The 23,529-nt window shown below is 45.6% G+C and overlaps 1 protein-coding gene across 16 annotated transcripts in view; it reads right to left on the bottom strand.

The window, feature by feature from the left end:
• LOC126995740 (uncharacterized) overlaps positions 1 to 23,529 on the bottom strand; it is a 298,135-nt gene that overhangs the window by 121,190 nt on the left and 153,416 nt on the right. For all 16 annotated transcript variants that reach the window (XM_050855616.1, XM_050855615.1, XM_050855617.1 and 13 more), the window contains 5 exons: positions 13,719 to 13,884; positions 10,601 to 11,956; positions 9,883 to 10,020; positions 8,210 to 8,654; positions 1,395 to 7,244 (listed from right to left, as the gene is read on the bottom strand). In XM_050855616.1, coding sequence (XP_050711573.1) covers positions 1,395 to 7,244; positions 8,210 to 8,654; positions 9,883 to 10,020; positions 10,601 to 11,956; positions 13,719 to 13,884 — 7,955 coding nt within the window. The remainder of the gene's footprint in view (positions 1 to 1,394; positions 7,245 to 8,209; positions 8,655 to 9,882; positions 10,021 to 10,600; positions 11,957 to 13,718; positions 13,885 to 23,529) is intronic.

Here is a 23,529-nt window from a genome sequence, read left to right as displayed (position 1 = left end):
ACTCCCGCCAAATAATCCACAAGCTCTCACCAATCACCGAGGATTTTCTCGAAGCTGTCAATGCGAGCAAGGAGTGACGGAGAGCAGGAGGGAACACAACCGTACTCAAACACTGCTCAAGTCACACTGACTCGTCGACCATCACGATCACCTTACTTCGCCTTTAGGTCGCGCTGTGTACAGTTGCCGCGCGCTATATCATCCCATCTCCACACCGAAAACCACGGTTATCCTTCAACAGTATCCCAAAACAAGTGATGACTATATCACCTACAAATTCATCCGAAGAATACAGCTCAATGATGAGTACGGTGGGGGTGCTATGCTGAGCAGATCATTCCCTTAATGGCGACGCGCCAACATACTTGGTAACCGCCTCATCCACTGCCACACGCCGCTGGCCTCTCCCGTCTGACGTGCATCAGTCCTCGCCACACATGACACAAGGGTCAGCGAGGAAGCCACTCGCCATAGTAAAAATACAGAAAGCCTGCGCTGTGTGGGGCCAGAAAGGAAGGGCCGCGGCGAGAGCCGGTGCGGAGCTGTTGGCCCACCATCGATCTGACAGAGCGGCGGCGTGCCTGAGGCGGGATGATCTGCGGCATCTCGTGTACCAGATTACTTGATAAGATTACATGTCAATCCCAGAATAATATAATCCCATTTAGTTCGTCAAGACACTGATCATACGAATGAAAATACTTAATCTAAAATTACCCAAGACTTAGAACTCCCACGATGACACTGATAGCTGGTTGTAATGTATTACATATATACATTTAACATTTAAATGTCTGTTGCCAGGCGAGTCTCGCATTTTCACGAGCTATAAATGATCATCTGTAAGAGGATTACTAGCATAGTAATAATAGGGTAGGAACATCTGAGCTTTGTGAAGGTCTATTCCCCTCTGAGCCATGAATAGCAAGAGGGACATGCCCCGTAGAGGTGACTGTGATGAGTGAGGTGGCTTGTGATGCCCATGAGTGTATTCTTAGACAATACCATTCCCAACGACGAAGACTTTCAATACGACAGGTTTTGAATGAGAACAAAATCATTAATATGAATCCCTCTCAGTTGAGCGGCCATATTCATGATGATTGAGAAATGCATCCTAAAGAAACCAGATAGTTTAATTATCTCAAAGCCTGAAAAGTTTGACCAAACATTTCTTCTACGCAAGTAATCTTCATTCGTATACAAAAGATATGTCTTGAAAATAAGTGGATGCTGTAATTACATTGGGGTAGGGCTTAAAGGAGCAGATAATGGAGAATCTGCCGTTTTCTAATGAATTGTGTCCCTTTCAGAGTACCTCAGTACGTGGAGCAGCAGCACATCTTATGAAGATCCTCTAGTTTAACACAGGTGAGGCGGTTTTTGGTACTCACCGTGTGGCGGGATAACATCAGGCACAGGTTGTGTGGAGGCGGCGTCCTGTGGTATTGGACATACTACGGGCGAGGCAGCCGGGGGCTCTTCCCGCCCCTGGAAGTCACCAGGGGGCCTCCCTCCTACCCCCGAGGACGCGTCCGAGCCCTCACCGCCGCCCGCTAAAAAATGATGCTGAAGTTGCGGAGGCGGGGAGGGAGGCGCGTGGGCGGGGGGCGGCGCCGGGCTGACCTGGCAATGACGCTGCTCCTCGCCCTCCGTCCCGGGTGAAGGTGGGAGGCCGTCGACTAAAAAAGGCTGGTGCTGTACAGAGTTGGGTGGCGCCTGTGGTAGAGGCTGCTGGGGACGCCCGGGCTGGCCTGGCTTCTTGAACTTTTCCTCCGCCTCATCCCACTCGTAACCCTCGAGGCAGGTGAGGCCGCGGCGCGTTCTTTCCAAAGTCTCGGAGTGAAGAGCACCATTATTCCGGTACTGGTTTGAGCAGAGGCGTCCTTCCCTATAATCGACTGTATACTCGTCCCAGTGGAGTTGCTGGAGTCTCTGCTGGTTGGATCCTGGAGGTACCTGACACGTGTTACTCGGTACACTGAGCTTGGCTGGAGGTCGCGCCTCTCGGCTGGCGCCGTCACCGCCTCGTCGCGGCCTTCCATCGTCAAGAGTTTCTAGCGACCTTGTGTGACGCAAAGAGGCTCTGCGAAGTTGTTCACGCCACTGAGTGTCGTCTTCCCAATCTTGCTCTTCGTGTAGCGTTTCGTGGTTGGATGGACTACGCAGCTCCTGACTGACTCGGGGATCATAGCCTGAGAAACGACTTGCTGAGCTTTCCCTGCTGACAAGACTGTCACGGCTACCCACTTGGTAAGGGGGCACAGGCGACACAGGGAGAGGTGACGCAGCATAAGGAGAAGTTGTTCTCTGAGGCAAGCTTCCACTACTGTGAAGGCTGCTTACTGATGCTCGTTGACTAGTTAGTTGAGAAAATGCCCCTCGATTCGGAGTGACTGCTGCATGTGGAGAAGCATTGGAGCCTGGGTTGAAGGAGGCTCCTGCACCACCTCTCACACCTATCTGTGCTGGGTGCACACTAGGGAAGGCTGCGGTGTTAGCCCAGTTGGATCCCTGAGATGGGCCTCCACCACAAGTTTTATTTACTTCATGGGGATTTTGAACATTGTTGGGCTCTCCCAAGAAAGGACGAGGAGGATCATCCAGGAGACCCTCCAAGGAACGTGTTCTTCGATGACCCATTGGAGGCCCAAGAGGAGGGCTGTCTGTTTTGATGGAAAGGCCGTGGGGGAACACATTTTTGGCATCCAGCTCTGGGTCAGGAGTGTAGGCACGTCGCTTCATTTTACGCAGAGTATCAGAGTCATACACATTTCGTTCGTCAGGTGATGACACGGTTTTACCTTCAAGAAACTCCATTGAGGTCCTTAACTCATGTGCTAATCTTTCTCGTCTCTGTTCAAAATCAGAAGCACTGCTGATTTGATTGACTTTTCTTCCAATGTCTTGTCTTTTGTTGGCTTCCAGATCTCGCTGGTTATTGAGCTGGTAAGACCGCGATCGTGGAGTGCCAACTATGCTATCTGCCATGGCTGCTGTGTCATCACGGATTACATCAGAGTAATAATACGGGGCAGAACGTGGACTGGTTTCACTGCCAACTGAGGCATTAGATGTGGCTCTAAGGTGTATGGGTGCCACACCCCCTCCACCTGACACCACGCTGGCTGTAGGACTCACCACACTGCGTGAGGAGGCCTCTGACGATGTTCTTTGATGACTTGGCTGCAGGTGAAGTACGGGGCTGTGAACACCACGCAGAGCATCAATCATAGGTGACCCTGTTGGCTCAACACTAATTGATGTTGTCAGAGGAGAATTTGTTGTGGACAAGGATGTTTTTGGTGCAGGTACATTCTGGTAAGTGGAAAGCTCATTTCGTTCTGCATAGGGGTCTGGGGACTTTGGCCGAGATCCAGTGGAACTTGACCTTTCCCTCTCTGGCTGTGAGAACACCTTTGCATTGGGCGGGACATTACAATATTCTCTTCCATCTGGAACACTCTGATAAGAGTTACTTGACTGAATCAAGCTTTGCTGGAAGGCTTCATTTACATATGGGTTTTCAATATTATTTGATGAGTATGATGTATCTAAATTCCCCTGAAAGGATGAATTATGATCTAGTGCAGACTTGGGACGAGCAGAGGGTTCGTGCTTGTCACCAGGGAGGAGAACATCTTCAGCACACTGTGGAAAAGGCTTCCTTCTGTCCCGCTGAAATTTATCAGCTGCTGGCAATGAACAGTCCTCTGGATAGGCTGCTGAAGCTGGATACCTATCCTCAGACCTAAGAATGAAGTTGTCATCATCATGAAGACTTTCGAGTGTCTCTTCAAAGACCGGTCTTCTTTTCAACTTGTCTACATGAAGACTTGATTGTGAGTCAGACTTTTCAAATATTCTCTTCTCTTTTCCAATCGATGACCTGGAGGAATTGAGATCATCCCTCAAATTGTTCTGACCAACTCTTAAAGACCTGGAAGAGCTCAGGGCATTTCGTAAATGTAGAGGAGGATCTGGGGTCTCCAGGTTATCAAAATCAAAATTTTTGGCTTTGGGTCCCCCAGTGTCAAGGTCATCTAAAGGTGGTGGACTCATGGGTATTGGGGGAGGAGGTACAAGGTCTGAGTCAGAAGAGTCTTGGGCATCAGGATCACTAGATGGTTCTGCACCACTGAGATAGTAAGACGCTGGTCTGAAGGTGTCTGATAAGCTGAAGCGAGGATTGCGGGGAGGGTCAAGGCTCTCTAAATCCTTGGAAGCTTCATCATCAGCATCTGAAGATGCATTAGACTGAGATTTTAAATCCAGTTTATTAAGAGAAGAGTTTAAACCAGCATCTGAGGCATAGTTTCTATCTGCATTAAGCTGTGCTTTAAGTTCATCTGGCTTACTTGGAATCTCAGGTTTTTCATTATCCACTGTGCTCTCTTTCTCAGTATTTGGAACTTCCATATAAATGGCTTCGTAATGAGACTGGCCTTTGTAAATATATTCATAGTGCTGGCATTCATCTTTGTCACTTATTTCATAATACCTGGGACTTTCAGGAGGAAACATATGCTCATTTAATGCCATCCTGCTAAAGTCAAACCTGGGATGCCCACCTGGGGCTAGAATGGAGGCCCCGCTGGATGAGGCATCTCCACTCATTTCAATATAAGTGTGTTCTTCATATTCAGTCTTTGCAAAAGCATCTGGATAGATGGGCTCTGGAGTAGGATGGTGCTTGCTGCTTAGGCTGCTACATGAGCTGGCAGGAGCAAGCATACTGGAGCCATGGCTAAGCTTCTTAGGAGGGCTCATAGGCAAGTAGTTCTCTTCAGTGTAAGGATTAGGTCTCATGACTGGACTCTGGGCCTCACCATTGGGAAGATACATAGGGGGTGGTGGAGGGGCCTCTTCCTCTGGAGGTTTATCTAAATCAATTACTACAGAGTCCCCATTACTGGGGAGTTGACTGCAGAGTTTGCTTTGTTCACTGTTGAGCATTGTATCCATCCAGCTGGGTTCATCAGCACCACTCTCACTATCTTCTTGCACCTTGAGAGATTCCTGAATAGATTCTGTAAGACTCAGTCTCAAGTAGCCAGGAGTTACTGGAGTTACCACAGCATCCATTTCCCCACCTAAAGTTGGTTTCTTTGGAGGTCTGGGTGGGGGCACAAGTGGACCCATATCATCCTTCTTGTCATCAGCAGATTTTCGAAGGTCTGCTAAAACTGAGGTTGTTGGAGATATGATATTTTTTTCAGGGGCAGTAGAATATAAATCTTCACACTGTCCTTCATCACTTGAACTTTCATTAGATAGCATCTCAGAATCACTATGGAATTTCTTCCTTGAAGAATCCTGACTCAGATTTACTCTTTCCATGTGTTCTATAGACTTTTCTTCAAAGTTCTTCAAAAGGGCTTTAACTGAACGAGTTTGGATTGGCTTCTTCATGAGGGGTGGCTTTATAGGGTTTGTCTGAGGCTCAACTTTAGGTTCTTCAGGTCGACTATCATCATCAAACAAAAACTTCCTGATATTTGTACGGCTCAGCCTTGAATCCATTATATCTTGTGGACTACGAAGCTCCCTGTACTCCATGCTTGAGGGCTCAGAGCCAGAGGTGAGCCTGGTATTGGAGAGAGAACCTTCCTCAGGGAATGGAGGCCCCAACACCTCTTCTCTCCTCTTGTAATCTGACACATTCTTAACCTGAGCTTCTTGTGCTGTTACTACAGTAGACTCAGATGTAGCAAATTCAGCTTTCAGAGGGGAGACAAGTGCCTCAGAACTCCTGATTTGAGGGGAGAGAGGCTTCAAGGGTTCCTTGAGGGGTTCCCTAAAATTTGGGACTTCAGAATTTATACAGATCATTTTATTGTTTTTATTTGAGTCTCCATATCTGTTAAGATTCATATGATGCTCTCCAGGATAAAGATTTGAAAAAGTTTCTTTAGTTTCTGAAGCCTTTGAAGTAAATTTCTTAATGCGATCTTGAACTAAATTCTGAGCTTGATGTTGAGTTTCTTGCACCATTTTGGGACTCTCTAGGCATGCTAAGGGTGATGTTGATTTCTTTGGAGTGTGGTTATTATTAGTAAAGTTGTCTTGGGATGTTGTGTCATTGTCTTTCTCTGGGGTAATGTACTCATAACTGTACTCTTTCACAACCTTTGATTCATCTACCTTTGATTTCAAATCAGCATCAATTGTGTTCCATGATCGGTCAAATTTTTCAGGACTCCAGGTTTCTGGTCTCCTTCCGGTGGGGTCAAAGCCTCGCCTCCGCACCACACTGGAACACTCAGGGCTGCTCTCCAGAGTGTCTGGCGCCCACAGTGCACCGGGTCTACCATTCCTTCTTTCATCCCGATGAAGTGACATTTCTGCTCGTAGTGTGTCATAGCCACTGTCAGAGTACTTGCCAGTAGATGTGGCATCATCTTGAGCAGTACACTTCTGAGATGCATGTAACGTGACATTATCTGGCTTGTGACTCATGTGAGAATCAAAGGAAGCATATCCAACACTGTTCTCTAAACTCTCCTCTCTCGCTGGAGATGTATCATGGTGGAAGTTTTTACTATCAATAAATATTTTTTCTCCATTGTACTCACTGATTTCAAATGAATCATTATTTATCTTGTACTTCCCCTGAACAGTATTCTGTGCACCATAGGAACTATCATATTCTCTCTTAAGTCCAGTGCTTGAAGAAATATCACTCCTATCTTCTTCAAATTTATCATTCATAGCAGGTAGTTGCACATCAGACACATAATATGGGTCTCTTGCAGCATATATCTGATCACTGTACACAAAACTTTGCTCACAAGTTCTAGAAACACTGAGATGCTGTTGTGCATCTTGAGATTGCTGGTCAAACCTTTTCACTTCATCATATCCTTCATGGTTTTCAATAAACACAGGTTCAGCCCTCTGACTCACTGTTCTTTCACTTATTTTATTTTCTACACTGCCTGTTGTGTTCCTAATCATATTGGAAGTTCTGCCCTCCTGGGATTCACTCACAACATTAATATTCACATAATCAGGAGACGACTTTGATGTACTGATAAAAGAAGTTTCTTCTGGCACATATTGATTGGCATGTGACTGTTCACTGGCAAAGTTCCCTGGGGATCCTTGGAGTCTGTCATCATCCACAAAACTTTTACAGCCGTCTGCAGGCATCACAAGCTTCCTGGATTCACGACTCAGATCTGTGCTACTTCTTCTTGAGTTTCGTCGCGTCCTTTTCCGTGTTTCCCGTTCCTCCAGCAGATCTGTGTGCCACATTTCAGTCAGCCATGAGAACTTGGGGCCAGGCATGGTCATGTGTTAGTAAGCCTTCTTTCATGCGTGTGAGTTGCGGGTTATCAGTTTCAGGGTCCAAGAGCAAGAATTCAAGAAATGTTCTATAGGCAAAGGCTGCCTTGGCATGCGCATTATTGGGTCACTTTTTGCTCCAGATGGTTACTGATTAGTTGGCAAGAGGCATTTTCCAGAAGAGAAAGCATACTGCAAGATGACTGGTCCATGCAAGGACCAGGAGTTCATCCCCATAAAAGAGTTCAGACACGAAGTATTCAAGCAAGAGATCAGCATGCTATTTCATTGTTTTAGTTTTATGACTACAAACAGGATTTAGATCATAAATGTTTTCAAAATCATTTTGGAAAGGAAAGAAAATAGGTGCTACACACCAAGCCAACCAGAAAAGTATGAAGACTCTGCTATCGTGAAAATGGTTTTCAGCTTAACTAAACAATATGTTAAAGAGCTTGAGACTAACACCCAAACCTTTGTCAACATGCACCATACCCTGTGTTTTAATATTTAAAGAAAAATAAGTTTTACCTATTTTCATATTGTTTACATCATATTTAGATATTGTGTTATTTCTCAGGCTACCACAGTCCATCAGATTATAAAAAAGGATCCAAAGGTAAATACAGCACAGAGTTGCAGACATATGTACATCCATGTCACATGAATGCTTCCCACCAGGTACACCCTCAAAAAGACTTTCGGATTGATCTTATAATGGTAGAGCCTACCTATGTTTTAGTCATTAGTACCACTACAAGTTATGTCTGTACAGAATGCAATAAGGTATGTTGTACAATAAATACATTCTAGAATCCACTGTACTATGCAGCAAGACATGACAACTACTTGACAACAACAAGAAATTAATACAAAACTGATTTGATATTTGTGTTTAAAAGACAAATAATAAAGTTCTTACCTTCTTCATCTGATGAGTAACTGTTGTACCGAGAGGCTGAGGTTGATCGTCGAGCATCACCGCTCACATGCCTGGTTCTCGATGTTTCTCGACGGCCATCTCTCTTTTTGCTGCTTCCACTATCTGACCCTGTTGGGCAGGAGCCGCCCTGAGGAGCTGGGCGCTCGCTGGGCACACCAGGTGAGAGGTACAGCCCACCTGGATTGGAGCCACTGAACTGTACAGCTCCTGTATTTGCACTATGGTTACCAGGTGCCCAGTTATTCTGAACTGGGGTCTGACTTGGGGAGACACCCATACTGCCAGAGTACCCAAAAGACTGCCCTGCTAAGGAGCCTGGGTGTGGCAGTGGGCTTGTTTCTTCACTGGCCAGGTAGTTCTGAGAGTGAGAGTGGTTCTGCAAGACTTTTGTTCTTGCTTCTTGATTTGCAAGTTCATTTAGCACCTGGAAAAATAATAATTTTAACATTAGCAAAATATCCACCATCTGTCTATATCTTCAGTGCCCTGCTCCTTCAAGGAAACTTCCCTCAAGGGGGTGGCCAAGGCAAAAGTGTCTCCAACTTTCCTTTCTCTGGCACTCACCATCAACATACTCAATCCCTTGTCTATCAACTGCCTCTCCATTATTCATCCACTCTATCGATTCATTTCACTGGCAGCCTCCCCCTAAAATTGTCTTGCTCAGTTTTGGCCTTATAAATATACTCTCTTCACAAAGTCATCCTCATTCATTCTTTACAGTTCAAAACTATCTTAGAGCACCATGCTTCACTCATTCAACCACCAGGAAAGACAATTATGAGAATGTAATTATACATTAGTCATAAGGGTTTACTCTGTATTCTGCCTGAAGTAGTGACATCATCAGTGCTTTCAGGTTCACGCACACTCATTTTTAAACATAAATCTCATTGTTTAAATCTGCGATTAGGGTTATGAGATGTGGATGAGGACTATGGAGGCCTTAAGCCATGAGGTACCCTTTGACTTGATGCCTGAGTCTTCCTCACAGCTCAAGAGCCTGGGTTCTATTTCTGGGCAGTTTGTTGGAGAAACATTTATTCCCTAGTACAATAATTTCTCATGTGCTTTGAGAAATGGCAAATATGATAGTGGTGGCTGGTGGTGGTATCCATTCTTGTGATGTGTGTCTCCACATGTAGGAGTAGGAAACTGAATGGCTCACATTTATAAAGGGGGGTCTCAGGTGTTACTACCATGAAAAATGTGATGTGAAGAAGTGTAACTTAAGAAAAAGTTAAGCACAAGGAAAGTGACCTGAAAGGAAGGGAAGCTATATAATGGCCCAAGATGCAAATAAGGCCCATGAAGATCTTAAGATGTGGGATACTATATGTTGCTAGAGCCCCCTTTGTGCCTCAAGGACCAGAGTTTTATTCCCAGGTAGGTTGTTGGAAACACATTTATTGCCAATTGGATCAATTTTTCAAGTGCTTTGAAAAGTGGTGGTTCCTGCTCTCTAAAATAAAGGGTATTGCAAAAGCATTTACACTTATTGATATACTGATAAAAAGATATATACAGATGGATAGAAAAATATATCAAGAAACTAATAAACAAATTCAGAAAGGCATTCCTATTACATAACTATTTGAACATTTCCATATCCTTTAGCTGAGACAGAAGGCCAATGCACCAGTGCCACCCACCTGCTGCCGGTATGCTTCATTGTTGGTCCGGGGCTGTGGCGTTGTGGTGCCATCAGGGCGAGCGTTGGGTTTACGAGTGAGGGGAGACTGAAGCATCCGCTGCTTCCACTCCAGCAGCCGCTTCATGGACTCCTCTCGCTAGCAAATACATAACCACCATTAGAGTTTGGAGCAGCAATAAACAGTATGTGAAAGTTGTTTGACATGACAATCTTTTCTACTCTAACACTGAAAAATCTTCCTGAATCTTAAATCTCAAAACCATACCTGGCTCTCTTTGTCAAACAGGGCTTTAATCATGATGGCTGATATGTAAACCCTAAATACTATCATAACATTTTTTTGTTTCAAAGGATCAATGAATGTTTGTCATATTTTTGGGGATCAGACAGAATAAGCAGACATGTAATCACAAAGTTTACAACTAAACTGAGAGCATACTCATAAGAAACAGCTGAGAGTGGCCTGTAAAGTCACTACATCTACCAAAGGTAACAGTGTGAATGAACACCTACTCAACTTGCAATAAATAAGATGCATTTTAGAATCTGGCACTGTTTTAATATGCATTCCAGCAAATTATGATAAATAGAATAATGCAGACAAATTCTGAATAACAAAGTAAACCTCTTTCTTTTCCTTGTCATCTATAGCAACTTTACTTTTTTAATTTTCCTCACTCATAAAATTTCATTAAAGTTGATAACATTCTGCTTACCTGTTGAATCTTCCTTGTATCTCCATCTGAGTTGTCATCTGGGAGTGAAGTGTTTATCAAGTCCTCTTGCAGGTGCTGACGAGGCAGTCTTGCTGAAGCAGACCTCATGAAGTTGTTATTTACACTGCCATTTGGAGAGGCACTGCTTTGGTAGCTGCCTGGTGGGGTGGGAACACTGTTGAGGGTGGTGTTAGGAGAAACTTCAAGCTTTGGGACAGCATCCTCATGGCTGTAAGTTCTGTGATCAAGTGACGGATCAGGTCGGTGGCTATGCCTTGTCTCTTGTCGAGGAGGAGCCTGCCTCGGGTCGTGTCTGGGATAAGGTTTCAAGTCAGCCTTCATATCTACAGTAGTGTCTAGCTTTGGAATTTCAGTTGATTCTTGACCAGCTCCTCGCCTCCAGCTATTTGTTGTACTGACTGATGTGGGTGTGGGCTTGTGAGGGGTGTAGAGATCTGGTGTGGCGGCCCCAGCTGGAGGAACACGCTGAGACCCATTACTATGACTACTGAGACTACTGTGCATGTGGTGGTGGTCACTGGCAGGACTTTCAGCTGGTCCTGCAGGGGAATAGCGCATGGCTGACCTACTGTGTATGTGTGAGTGATACAATGATGATTGTCGCATTTTCTGGGCATAATTTTCCTCAGACCAATGATCTGATTCAGCCTGACCAACAGATGACTTCGGTCTTGTTTCATTATGCCGTTGCAGTTCACCACCACTCCCACGCCTGTAAGACCACATCTCGCTGCTCCCGTGCCTTCGATCGTACTCAAGAAAATCTGCACTGTGTGGACGAGGTGGTCCTTTTGGGTAGTGACGATAGTGTGAATCCCTTGGCAATGTGTCTTCTTGTCGGCAAAATTTAGATCTCAATGGATCTGACAGTTGTAACTCTTCCGATAATCTTGTTCCTCCACTCCTTGATGAAGCAAAGGAGTCTCGCTGATCTGTTCTCCGCACTGAACTGTGTGGTATAGAGTTTGATTCGTTACTATCTCCATACACATCTTCATAGTCACCACGACTTCCACCTGCTGCTACTCCATAAGCATCAGGGGTCCTTCGCTCAGCAGTGGGAGGATGGTAGTGGACACTACGGGACTCAATACCTCCGCTGCACCCTGCGTCACTGCCTCCCTCACCACGATCTGTGTATGATCGTGGAGTCTGATCATCCCTTTCTGGGGAGCGTTCAGGAGAGGTGCTGTAGTCCCGTGAGGAGTTCAGTCTTTTGGGCTTGGGAGGAGCATTGGCATAAAGCGGCTGGCGATCCCCAGGGCGTAGGATGGCAGCAGAATCACATGAAGTGTTGAGACGGTCAACAGCGTGAAGTCGAGATGATTCACTTGCCTGGAATTAATAATATATATGTGCTTATATGCATTTATAATTTACAATTTTAATAATAAAAATACTGAAAAATAGCCATATTTTGAATATCCAATACATAAATATATCCATCACCTATATTTTTGGTATGGTGAATGATTACTTATTATTTTGATTATTTGGCACAGAAAGTGCTACAGTGCAACTAAAAAAATTACTGGTAGCACAAGTGAATATTTAAAAGGGAATACAGTAATCCCTCCCGTATCCGGACGTCTCATATCCAGACATGCTACACACCCCGAGACTAGGCCTGGCTCTGTTACATCCAAATCCAAATTTATTTGTCGGCAACTGGACAAAGTTTTGACATGGCTAGTTGTGCTGGCCTACAAATGAAGAAAAAAAATTGGTAACTCAGCTAGCCAGCCTTTCTTGCCATGCACATATAATATAGCCCCTAACCCACCAGGTGAGCAAAAATGGCCCTGCACCTCCTAACCAAACAGTCTTCCGAACTGAACTTCACCACAGTACTGTATTTTATTGGTGGATTTTGTTGTTTATGCAATGAATTCCTATCTTTTTTTATATGTGTGTATTAATGTCTAGCTACTGCAACTTAAAGAGCAAGGAACACTGATAAAATTAACCCTTAAACGGCTGTGGAACTGTATATAGACGGTCAAAAATTCAGTCAAAAGTTGCGGCATGATTATATTTAGACACTTCTCAAAAAAGAACTCCCTGTTTTTCCAAGAAGAGACTATATATATAGTCGGTAACGTTTGAATATTTTAGACCCTGAGAAATGATGAGTGAGAACTTATTTGTGCACATGGTTATGAGAATTAATCACATATACACTCAAAGCAATGTCCCAGTCTGCTCCCAGCTACGCAGTATATTTAGTGTGTAGGCCTACTCTAACCTAATTATCATAGTTCAATTTTATATTTGGAGTTTGTAGACACAGTCATGTTCCATTCATTGAGGAACACCACTGATGAAGAAATACAACACATTCTGGATCCAGATCACAAGTCCTGGACACAACTTTGTCCGTAGGTGTGAGTGACTCCATTTACCTTTTAAAAATGTGACTAAAATACATTTATAAATCTTCAGTTTTGTATGGCAGAAATATAACAACACCTCTAGATTGAGGTAGAATCTATATATAGACGATAGTTAATACATCCATTATGCGGCGTAACTATATTTACGCTACGGTCCTAAGGTCGACAGTGACTTTTAGGGCCGCTTTCACAGTCGTTTTGTTTGTGTTGATCGTTAGCTACCAATGGCGGCGATCGCCGCTGTAGAATTTCCACTTAAAACTGGCCTATGAGTACGTAGTGACGGCTGCGGGGTTAGCCTAGCCCCGCACCTAGGCACACACTCTCAACACCTCTCGCTTCCTCTGCAGCCGCCACTACCCCATAGGCCAGTTTCACGCGGAAAACTATAGCGTCGATCGGCGCCATTGGTAACGATCCAAACAAATAAAACGATTGTGAAAGCGGCCTTATATACAGACGATTCATTTTTAGAGGAGCTACTCTTCAAGTACTGCCGCCGTCTAAGGGTTAGAGGGGTGCAATTCACTGTACATATAGTGCTTGTATGGTCTGTATGGATATTGTTCTTTATCCGGATTTCGTCCGCATCCAGATGGTCCAATAGCTCCATTATGTCGGATACGGGAGGGATTACTGTAGTAATGAAACACTCCCCAAAGCACTAATTCCATGACGAGATTCAACTTGGGTGCTATTCTAACCTCGTCTAAGGAGCGACCGTCGGGGGAGCGATACCGGCGGGAGCGGTAACCGTGGAATCCGGAGTCACTCTCGTCGGCCGAAGGCGAGGCTGTGGAGGCGAGGGAGGACACGGAGGGCCGCTCGCTGCGCCGCGCACTGCTGCTGCTGCTACACTTTTCTTCTATGCTGAAAGAGGAAAATGACACGTGAGGTTTACATCTATTCATAGTTTAAAAGCCATAAAACAAATATAAATCAAATGATTGACACCTTCAGCCGTATTCATTAGTATGGTAAAATTTGCAAATGTACTACAGGGAGATGACCACCAGCCCCTGTCCCGAAGGGTACAGGCAAGGTGCAGGGCGACGCACACCTGCCTCGCCTCCCACCCTCTACACAAAGCCCAAGGAAGAGACGCACCTGCAGCCTCCCTCACTCCAGAAAAAAATATGAGTCTTTCTCAGCCAACGTAATAAAGGAGCCTACGAGAGAGAGAGAGAGAGAGAGAGAGAGAGAGAGAGAGAGAGAGAGAGAGAGAGAGAGAGAGAGAGAGAGAAGCAACACGGGGAAAAAAATCCAGCACTGGCATTTAGCTGCAGATGTCGGTGTCCAATTTTCCAGCCTGTCTCCTTTCCGACGTGCTGGTGGCTGGACATTTTATTTTTCGCCGGAAAACGGATTGATCAAGTTCGAGGGAAAATAACGCCAACAAAGAAGTTAGGCTGTTTGGGAGGCGAGGAAACAACAATGGCAAGGAAGAGGGAGAAGGAGGCAAGTGGGGGGAGGGGAGGAAGTGGAGGTCAACCAGGATGGGAGTGGTGGCTGCAGGGAGGGATGGGGCGGTGGGCGGTGGAAGGCGTGCTGTGGTGGGAGACGCTCAGTGAGGCAAGTGGAGGGGGGCTAGGCCGTGCATGGGAGGGGCATGATGGGAGGGAAGGATAGGGCGGCCAGACAGGTAGAGGGGGCCAGGGAGGGGAGGGACAGTGCGGGAGGACGGACGCAGCAATGCCTCACGCTTGAAACAGATGGTGCACGCGTCCACGTTCACAAAGAAAAGAAAACGAAAATAGCTCTCATATCAATATGGCGAACTACGAGTAAGATTACATGGAGGAAATAAAAGCTTAATAATAGAAATAACGAAGTTATCCCTTTAAAACATTTGAGAATAACACGTATAATGCACAAGATCCAGTGCGTATGGCAAGAGTAAGCGCGCAAAGAGGTGGAGGTCCCCAGAAGGGCAAGAGGTGCGCTGGGCCGCTGGAGGGTGTGGGTGGGCGGGGAAGGGTACGGAGGATCGCGAGAGAGCTGGGAAGAAGGTGCATGCATGTACCGGCTGGTATGCGTGGCTGTAGGGTTAGTGTTGAGAAAATTACAATTTCATATTGGATGAATACAATGGAATAACGTGAGGTGGCATGGACATGGGAACAAGATGGGACTATGCAGCCACTGTGGACAGGCAAAACAAAACTATTTCGCCTACGCGGTTGGTAAATAAGGCGGTCTGCTGTGCTGAGAAATTAAACAGAGAGCGCCAGGGTCTGCAATGCATTCAAGACAGTGGCCGGTAGATCCTGACATATCCTGCGAAAGAACACTGACAGTACAAAGCCGAGAAAAAGACATCCGGGGCAGACTGTTGGGGAGTATACATTCAATGAGTCTGAAAGTGTAATCTAAATCTGTTGTTTTTTTAGACTGATCAAATGTATACTACCCGGCAATTAACACAGGATGGCTTTTTCCACCTCCTACTGCCATTGTTGTATTTTACTGCTTTCTCATCAAGAACGAATAAGTAATTAATATTTCACCTCAATGCACGGGAGCATGATATTCAGAAGGAAAATATATATGAGTAATATGTGAATACAATTTGAGTTTACAGATCAAAGAATAATCCAGGAAAGGAAGGAATGGCGTGATTGTGTGGGGGAGATGTAAGTGGCAATAACAGAACGTGGGAAGGTGCCTGCGGTTGTTCCAAGAGCCGTGAAGATAACAGTGATCTATGTAGCCATTATGAAACCCCACAGGAAGTTGCTGCAAATTGTTGACGAGGCTGCAAGCAAAGAAATAAGAAAAAAAAGATGAAGTAAACTATATTTAACGATTCTGTCATTGTTGATTTATCATATTCTACTGAGGGAAAACAACAGAGATTAGAGAAACAAGTTACGCCGTCGGTTATATAGCGGCGTGAGAATGCTATGTAAAAGTGTATCCCTTTGTGTGTGTGTGTGTGTGTGTGTGTGTGTGTGTGTGTGTGTGTGAGAGAGAGAGAGAGAGAGAGAGAGAGAGAGAGAGAGAGAGGCGAAAACTGAGTGTAATGTAACCACACACAAAAGAAACAAGCATTGATAAAGGTGAAAATTCGCAAAAGAAAACAATAAAAAAAAAATACAGACAAAGTAAGTAAACCACACAAAATACACACACACACACACACACACACACACACACACACACACTGACACATGGTTGGCAGACTGTAACACAACATTGAAGCACCAGGGGAGGGACACAGCTGCATGCAACACGACTCTTGAACACACACACACACACACACACACACACACACACACACACACAGCTGCCACACGCCATCCACAAACACCTGTCCTCTTCAACCCACGCCACGCCACGCCACGCCCGTCATGTCATCCGCTATCCGGCACCAAGCCACACCCACCTCTCCATACACACACACACACACACACACACACGGGAGGGGGTGACTGGCGATTGCTATATCACTACCATCGTCCTCATTTCGCACATTGCAGTAGGAAAACCAGACATTCAGGTATCTATAACTGTCACAGGTTATGCGTACACGTGCTCCTCTCTGTCTCGTCTCAGTCTTCGCCTCACTTGTCTCACTTCCATTTTCCTGTTGCATTCTACGTCACATTATTCTCATCCCTTCGCCTCCTCTTCAATGCTAGCGTCCTATTTATTGCCTCCTGTGCATTCTCAATCTTCCAATGCGTCTCGATTGACCAACAACTTCACTTCTATTTTGCCGCAGTTTTTCGTTGTTAGAATCATGCAGCAGTTGTAGTAGTAGTAGTAGTAGTAGCATCATCTGTAACACTAACAATAACACATCACTCTCCATCTCTGCCTCTAGTCTCATAGCAACATCCTTCCCACGCGAGTGTATGGCGGACGAACAGACAGCCTCTCGCTCCCTCCTTGCCTGTCGTGTCATGGCGTCTATTGTACGACCTTCACGCGGGATCCACCATTGTGTCCACTCCTCCACCCTGCACCCCCACCCTCCACGCCACGGCATCAACGCTAGGTGCCGGCAGAGGAAAGGGAGGGGCGAGAGGGACCACCGCCTTCCTTCCTCTAAAACAATGGAGAGGAGTAATGAGGCTTCTTAAAATTTATGTGGATTTTGCCTACATTGTATAAGACTTCGTTCGTTGTTCCTTGAGGCCCTTGTGAATGTTCATCAAGTGCATGGGGCGAGTCTTTTATTGTTTTCGGTGACATATTTGAGTTTTTTTCCAGTTTTTCAGTATTGTTGTGAGTATTTAGCGAGAGTTTTGCCAACGCTGTAAAAGACTGTACGTTCACTGCTCCATGATGTCCTCGTGAAGGTCTGTCAGTAAGGGGGAGTCTTTTTTTTCATAACTGTGTATTGTCGCCGGTATTTTAAGGTTGTCCTGAAGGTCCCACGTGTTGCATTTGTCTCCGCTCCCTGAAAGCCGTCCGGATCCTACTGCTGTGCGAGGATTGGCATTTAGGTTCTATCACAGTTTTAAGACGTTTCGTGTTGACGGTTGTGCAATATTCTTCCTTCCTCAGTACTATGCGTGACTGTCACTCAATATGGAGAGCATTACAAGGGATATTGCAGGCGGTGGCTGTCCTCTCTGTGTGGATAATGATTATGTTAATGAGAGGATCAACTGACTTACAAAGTTTACTGATGCTTTGTGTTGGCTGTTATGCAATGCCTTTCCTTCCTCTTTCACTGGCGGCCTAGAATGTATAGTAAGGGCATTAAATCGGACACTACAGAAAGTCTTACACAATGAGGACGATGCCAAAGAATAGAAGTAGTAAACCAAACGCCTGAATGATTTGCATCACATGCGTTTTTTTTTTTTTCCTTTTTTTCAGACCAGGAGAAAATATCGCTCACTAATTGTAATATTGATAACCTATAATAAATGTGTAAGCATTTAGCATTCATACGAAATTATCTATACCGTGACTTATAAATGCAAAAAAAAAAAAAAAAAAAAATTATCTAGACTGTTACAAAGACAAACTTACCCGGTGCATGTAACAATGAACGTAGCACATCTCTACGCTTTGGGACAGACTTTAGCGTGGGCCTACTGACTTTCGACTGAATCGCGTGTGCAGTCTAAGAATGTGTATGTGTTAGCTAATCCTATAACAAATTTAAATCGTTAACACGCCCACTATAAAATATTTCCAAAGGTATGAAATAATACATAAATAAAAAAGCTTGACTTTACATGTAAAATTTGGGTTTATTTAATTCCATTGTCTTTCATCCCAAGCCTATGCACAGCAAGCTAATGAGGATGGTGGAAGAGTCATCATCTTTAATTACTGTAATCAAATTCATAATGATTACGGACGACAACAATTACACTTCCGTGCGTGTTGCTGCCGAGGGTTGGCACACCACGGAACAATTAGGGACTGTATGACGGAGGAAACGAGAAGAATGGATGAGAAAATATATTAAAAAAAAACAGAAGCTTAAAATTGCAATCGAGAAAAATATTTGCTTGAAGGCGATTTATGCAGTTTCACTTGCGTGTGGGAAGGTTTATGTTGAAACACACACACACACTACTTTTTTTTTTTTTTACCAATATAACTCTGGATTTCCACCTGCCCGAGAACTGAGCCATCCTGCATTCTAAACTTACAACGTCATCACAAAAAAATAAAAACATGAAGCTGTAAATGTACGAGATTTATATACAAAGCTTCTTATCTGTTCCCGGTAGCAGATAAGAGTAAGTGGGCCAGGGACGGCGAGGGAGGGGGTGGAAGTTGAGATAATGTCACGTACCCGATAATGAATGCGAACGTCACTTAGGGCCGTATTTTAAGACACCATCGCTTCTCACATCGACTATTTCTAAAGGTCAAAGAGGGGATCAATCTGTTTTTCATGAGTGTTTTTTTAAGGTTCATGGCACAAAGGGACAAACTACCACCATGGTCATAAAACTACTCCTGGAAAGGCCTACAGCTCCTACGAAAGCCATGTCAAATATGTGAACTTGGGAGACGAAATGTTTTAAAATACGACCCTTAGTGTGTGAGTATCCTCGACTTGGCCAATATAATAATGCTCAGTAGAAAACAAGAGTCAACGCTTATCAATTAAGATTAAAAGAGAACTGTTTGTTTCTCGCGTAAACGACACATTGAGTGAGATCCTTTATAATTCTTCCACGTCCCAGCAAACTGGAATTCGCTTAACAGAACTCCACAAAAGAACAATAGAAACGCTTAGCGGTAGTGCGGATATAATAGTTCATTACTGTCTGTTGTATGAATGAAAATACAAATTAAAACATAACATATCTGGACAGAGTTATAAGGCGACTGTTTCCATCACACACACACACACACACACACACACACACACACACACACACACACACACACACACAGACACAAAAAAATGATGCCCCTCTAGCAGGTCACGGGCCGCATCCTGTCGACTCGGAAGACGCGCCTTGCCCGCAACCACAACAAATCTGGGCCACCGCTCGGGCGATTACGTGATGCCCCGGGGTGAAAAGGTTCCTTAATACTCGTTAATGGGTCGGGAGATTAGCCAAACACATGATAGCAGCATCACTAAACTTTCACCGATTATCGCTGCTTGGTATTAGCGCGTGAGCTGGGTCTATGCTCAAGGTAATGGTGTGTTTGTGCGCGGCGACGTGATGTGTATAGTGTGTGTGGTAGCCCGCGGCAAAATGACGGTCATGCCCAAGGCACAACACACTGCCCCCTGTTGTTCGGCACGCCATAAGCATGGGCACGATGACTAGGTATGATATAGTTGTATTGTATACCGCACATAACTAACCAAGGCACCCACACGAAGTGAATGAATAAACAGATAAAATAAATAAATAAATATCTACCTAGTACATACACACAAAAGTAATTTCAAAGGTTACGTTCGGGAACAAAGACACACCCGGGTCAGCCACGGTCCATCGTGAACACACAACCAGTGATGAATAATTAAAATGCCTGAAACAATTTCCTTTTAGTATTGAGACAAAGACTAGGTAACAGATGAATCAAGCCTCAGTCTTTTCCCCAATGAGCGTGTTGTTAAACTGGAAGAGGGAGTGGCGGGGCCTTCCACCTCCAGTCGTCCCTCACGAGTAGCGTCAGTCAGACTCATCCCTCCCTCTCTCCCTCGGGCTATCCATTCCTTCCATGATTAAGACCCCGAGGATATCCCTTTATTTACCTCTCACATTCCCCCGCCTCTGTTCCTCACACTCCCGGGCTCTCACAATACTCTACATGGAGGAGAAGGGGGTAAGGATGGACGTAGCCCCACCCTCACCCCACCCCCCGAGTACTCACCCAGCGTTTACGTCATCGGGGCTCCCACGACGGGGTGCAGCGGCGTGGTCATGTATTAAAATTGTTGTTTTATCACGTGAGCACCGGGCACCAGCCAGACGGGCGATGACAGCCGGCCGGTAGGGCACCTAGCCGCCCCTGAATACGTTTCTGTGTTCTATTGCTCCAGCACTAATCTCCTTGCGACTCTTGCGGCCTTCCTTCAAGAGCAAAAGCTTCCTCAGTGTTTGGGCACTTGAAATAGAGCGAAGTTGTATCCAAGACTAAGTTTCCTCAGCGAGCGAGTCAAGGGCAGAGAGGTGGAGAGGGTTACCAACTCGTGGGATAACCAGGTGCGGAGAGCGACCTGTTGCTCCCGAGGCAGCCCCACCACCACCACGACCACCAAACTCACTGTCGCTGCCCTCCCCAACTCCCACTCTCTTTCTTCCTTCCTCACCACGCCAGCCTCCGCCACCACCTCACCGCCATCATACTCCCATTGATGAATCTGGTACGGAAATTCCAATCCGTGTGTGTGTGTGTGTGTGTGTGTGTGTGTGTGTGTGTGTGTTGCACTGCAATGTCCTCGAATATCCTTGAGTAAACTCGGCCTTTCTCGGCACCGGCTTCGAGAAGACAGTGAGGTTGTCTCGCACTCAACACAAAGCTCGGCGGCGTCACTAGCCGCGTGGTTCCGCCTCAACACTGCGCAATGTGTATCTAATCACAGATTCTCCTTATTCAGGAACTTCACCACCAGACACATACCCGATGAGACACTCGGTAAAAATCTTCCTTCTTTTCTACTATTGTGAACGTAGCGTGTTCTCACTTCACTGACACTTCACTTTGTAATGTCACATAGATATCCAGCGAGTGATAGTTCCGTGTGGACGAAGAGTCACCTGTTCCTTGGCGGCTGGAAGGGCGCACCGCGCACTACCACCACCGACGCCGCCGCTACACTGACTCACTCAACGTTCGACGCGTATCCAGGCAGGTGGACCAAGCGGCATGGGGAGGGAGGGGGTGGGAAGGAGGGGGGGCTCAGGGGGAGGGAGGAGGTCGATAACAACATTTCAAACGCATGAAAATTTAGTGTGATCGTGGAAACGTTATCTTATCAGAGGTGCGATACGCGATAAAACTTTATGATAGTGGCTGATAATGATTTTGTAACACTCCTGACACTGTCCGTCGCGATCAAGTAACCACTGACAGTATTATGAGAGTGTCGGTCGGGCGCTGCACGTACGAAATGCGGCTCCGTTTTTACAGCCTCACGAGAAGAGCTGCACGAGCATGGGCACGGCTCAGGGGGGTCAGGGCGAGGCCTTCCGCCGCCTAACGGGAAGCAGATGAAGTAGAGCAGCCGCCGTTAACGAGATGATTGTCTTACACAGCGATGAAAGCGGCGGCGATTTCTCTTCCAGGCGCTGAGGATCCCAAGTGCATGTATGTGAGGATTCAGCAAGGGGCGGAGGTCGACATTCTCAGTGGCCTCCGCCTCTCACATCAATTATTTCCAAATGCCGAAATGGAGATCAATCAGGTTCTAATGTGTGGTCTTTTTTAGGATCATAAAACAGAGGAATGATCAAATTACCACCGGAGTCAAAAAACTACCTCTGGAAATGAACAAAACTCTTACGAAAGCCTAGTCAAATGTGTGTACCTGGACGCTGAAATCTTTATGAATATGACCCTTTAAGGCGTACTGAGAACCACTCCGCCACACAAACACCCTTCAACCTAAGATACTGGACACCTGCCAGTTCACAACAATGGGCTGAGGACTTTAAAGGTATATTTCCCGCCATGCGTTAGGTAAGAAACAACTGGAAACATGTTCAGCAAATAACGTTTTTCCTGACAAGTTTTTCCTCGGCGTCGTGATTCCTCACACCCGCCGCCCTCACGTCCCGCAGGCAGGTCACGTCGGCGCCTCCCTCTGCTTGGGTTGAACAGTTTTTCTTCCTATTCATGACTCTCTCTCTCTCTCTCTCTCTCTCTCTCTCTCTCTCTCTCTCTCATTTTATTTTCATATATTTTGTACGTAAAGGCTCAAAGAAAACAATAATCGATCCCGAGTATTCGTTAACGGGACAGTACAGCTACAGGCGGACATTAGAAGGGAGGACATGACGCGCAGGTGTGTGGGGTGGGCAGGTAGCGGCCCCCTGCCTTATCGATCCGTCCACTCAGTGTGCCGAGCGTTAAAAATAGATGTTACTGTTGTGTATATCTGTCATGGCGGCGGTGCTCCCTGGGTCTGGCGAGAGAGGGATGGGATTCGCCTTCCCCTCAATCTTGACTGTTCCAGGGTAAGCCACTCGTGACGCATATATTATAATTGTAAGTTCTTTTTTTCTGCGGACAGAGAATGTAGACGAAGAGCTAAACACACAAAAAAAAAAAAAAAAAAAAATGATCGAAACAATGCCCCAACGAAAAAAAAAAAAAAGTGGCAAAAAGAGACAACAAATTTAGAGACAAAGGCGCCAGTGATGATCGCCTCTGAGAGAACTTAAGTCTGAGGAAGAGAAGGTAAGACGGTGAAATTAAAGGCATGATCATCTGGACCTTGGGCCTTTCCACGCTTCCGTTTCACTAGGGACAGCCCCGGCATGACGCAACTCTCCGCCAAGAACACTGAGAGCATGAGTCTTTCTTTTCTTTTTACGGTAAAGGAAACAGCTCGCCGGTAATAACTGAAGAGAAAAACAAATAAGCCCGCTACTCGCTGCTCCTGCAAAAGTAAACAAAAGGAGTGGCCGCAGAACTCTGTCTGTGCGAAATCTGAGAGCGTTCCCTTCAAGCATGATTGGAAAGGCGAGTTGAGGACCTTGACCACCCCTGCCTGACCGGATTCATCACACAAGAATAATCTAAATGTTTTGTTTCGTTGGTATGGGAGTTATTTTTTAGTAAGACTAGAACCAGGAGTGAGTGTGTGTGTGTGTGTGTGTGTGTGTGTGTGTGTGTGTGTGTGTGTGTGTGTGTGTGTGTGTGTGTGTGTGTGTGTGTGTGTGTGTGTGTGTGTGTGTGTGTGTGTGTGTGTGTGTGTGTGTGTGTGTGTGTGTGTGTGTGTGTGTGTGTGTGTGTGTGTGTGTGTGTGTGTGTGTGTGTGTGTGTCCGTAGGCGCTGCTGTGCTTTCACTATTCTACTTATCTCATTCTTTAAGGTCGTCTAGGACTGGTTAGACCTTGGCTGAGATGT

The sequence above is a fragment of the Eriocheir sinensis genome, chromosome 8 (genome assembly GCF_024679095.1).
Source record: "Eriocheir sinensis breed Jianghai 21 chromosome 8, ASM2467909v1, whole genome shotgun sequence".
NCBI classification, from domain to species: Eukaryota; Metazoa; Arthropoda; class Malacostraca; order Decapoda; family Varunidae; genus Eriocheir; species Eriocheir sinensis.
This window is presented reverse-complemented; position numbering and strand designations above follow the sequence as displayed.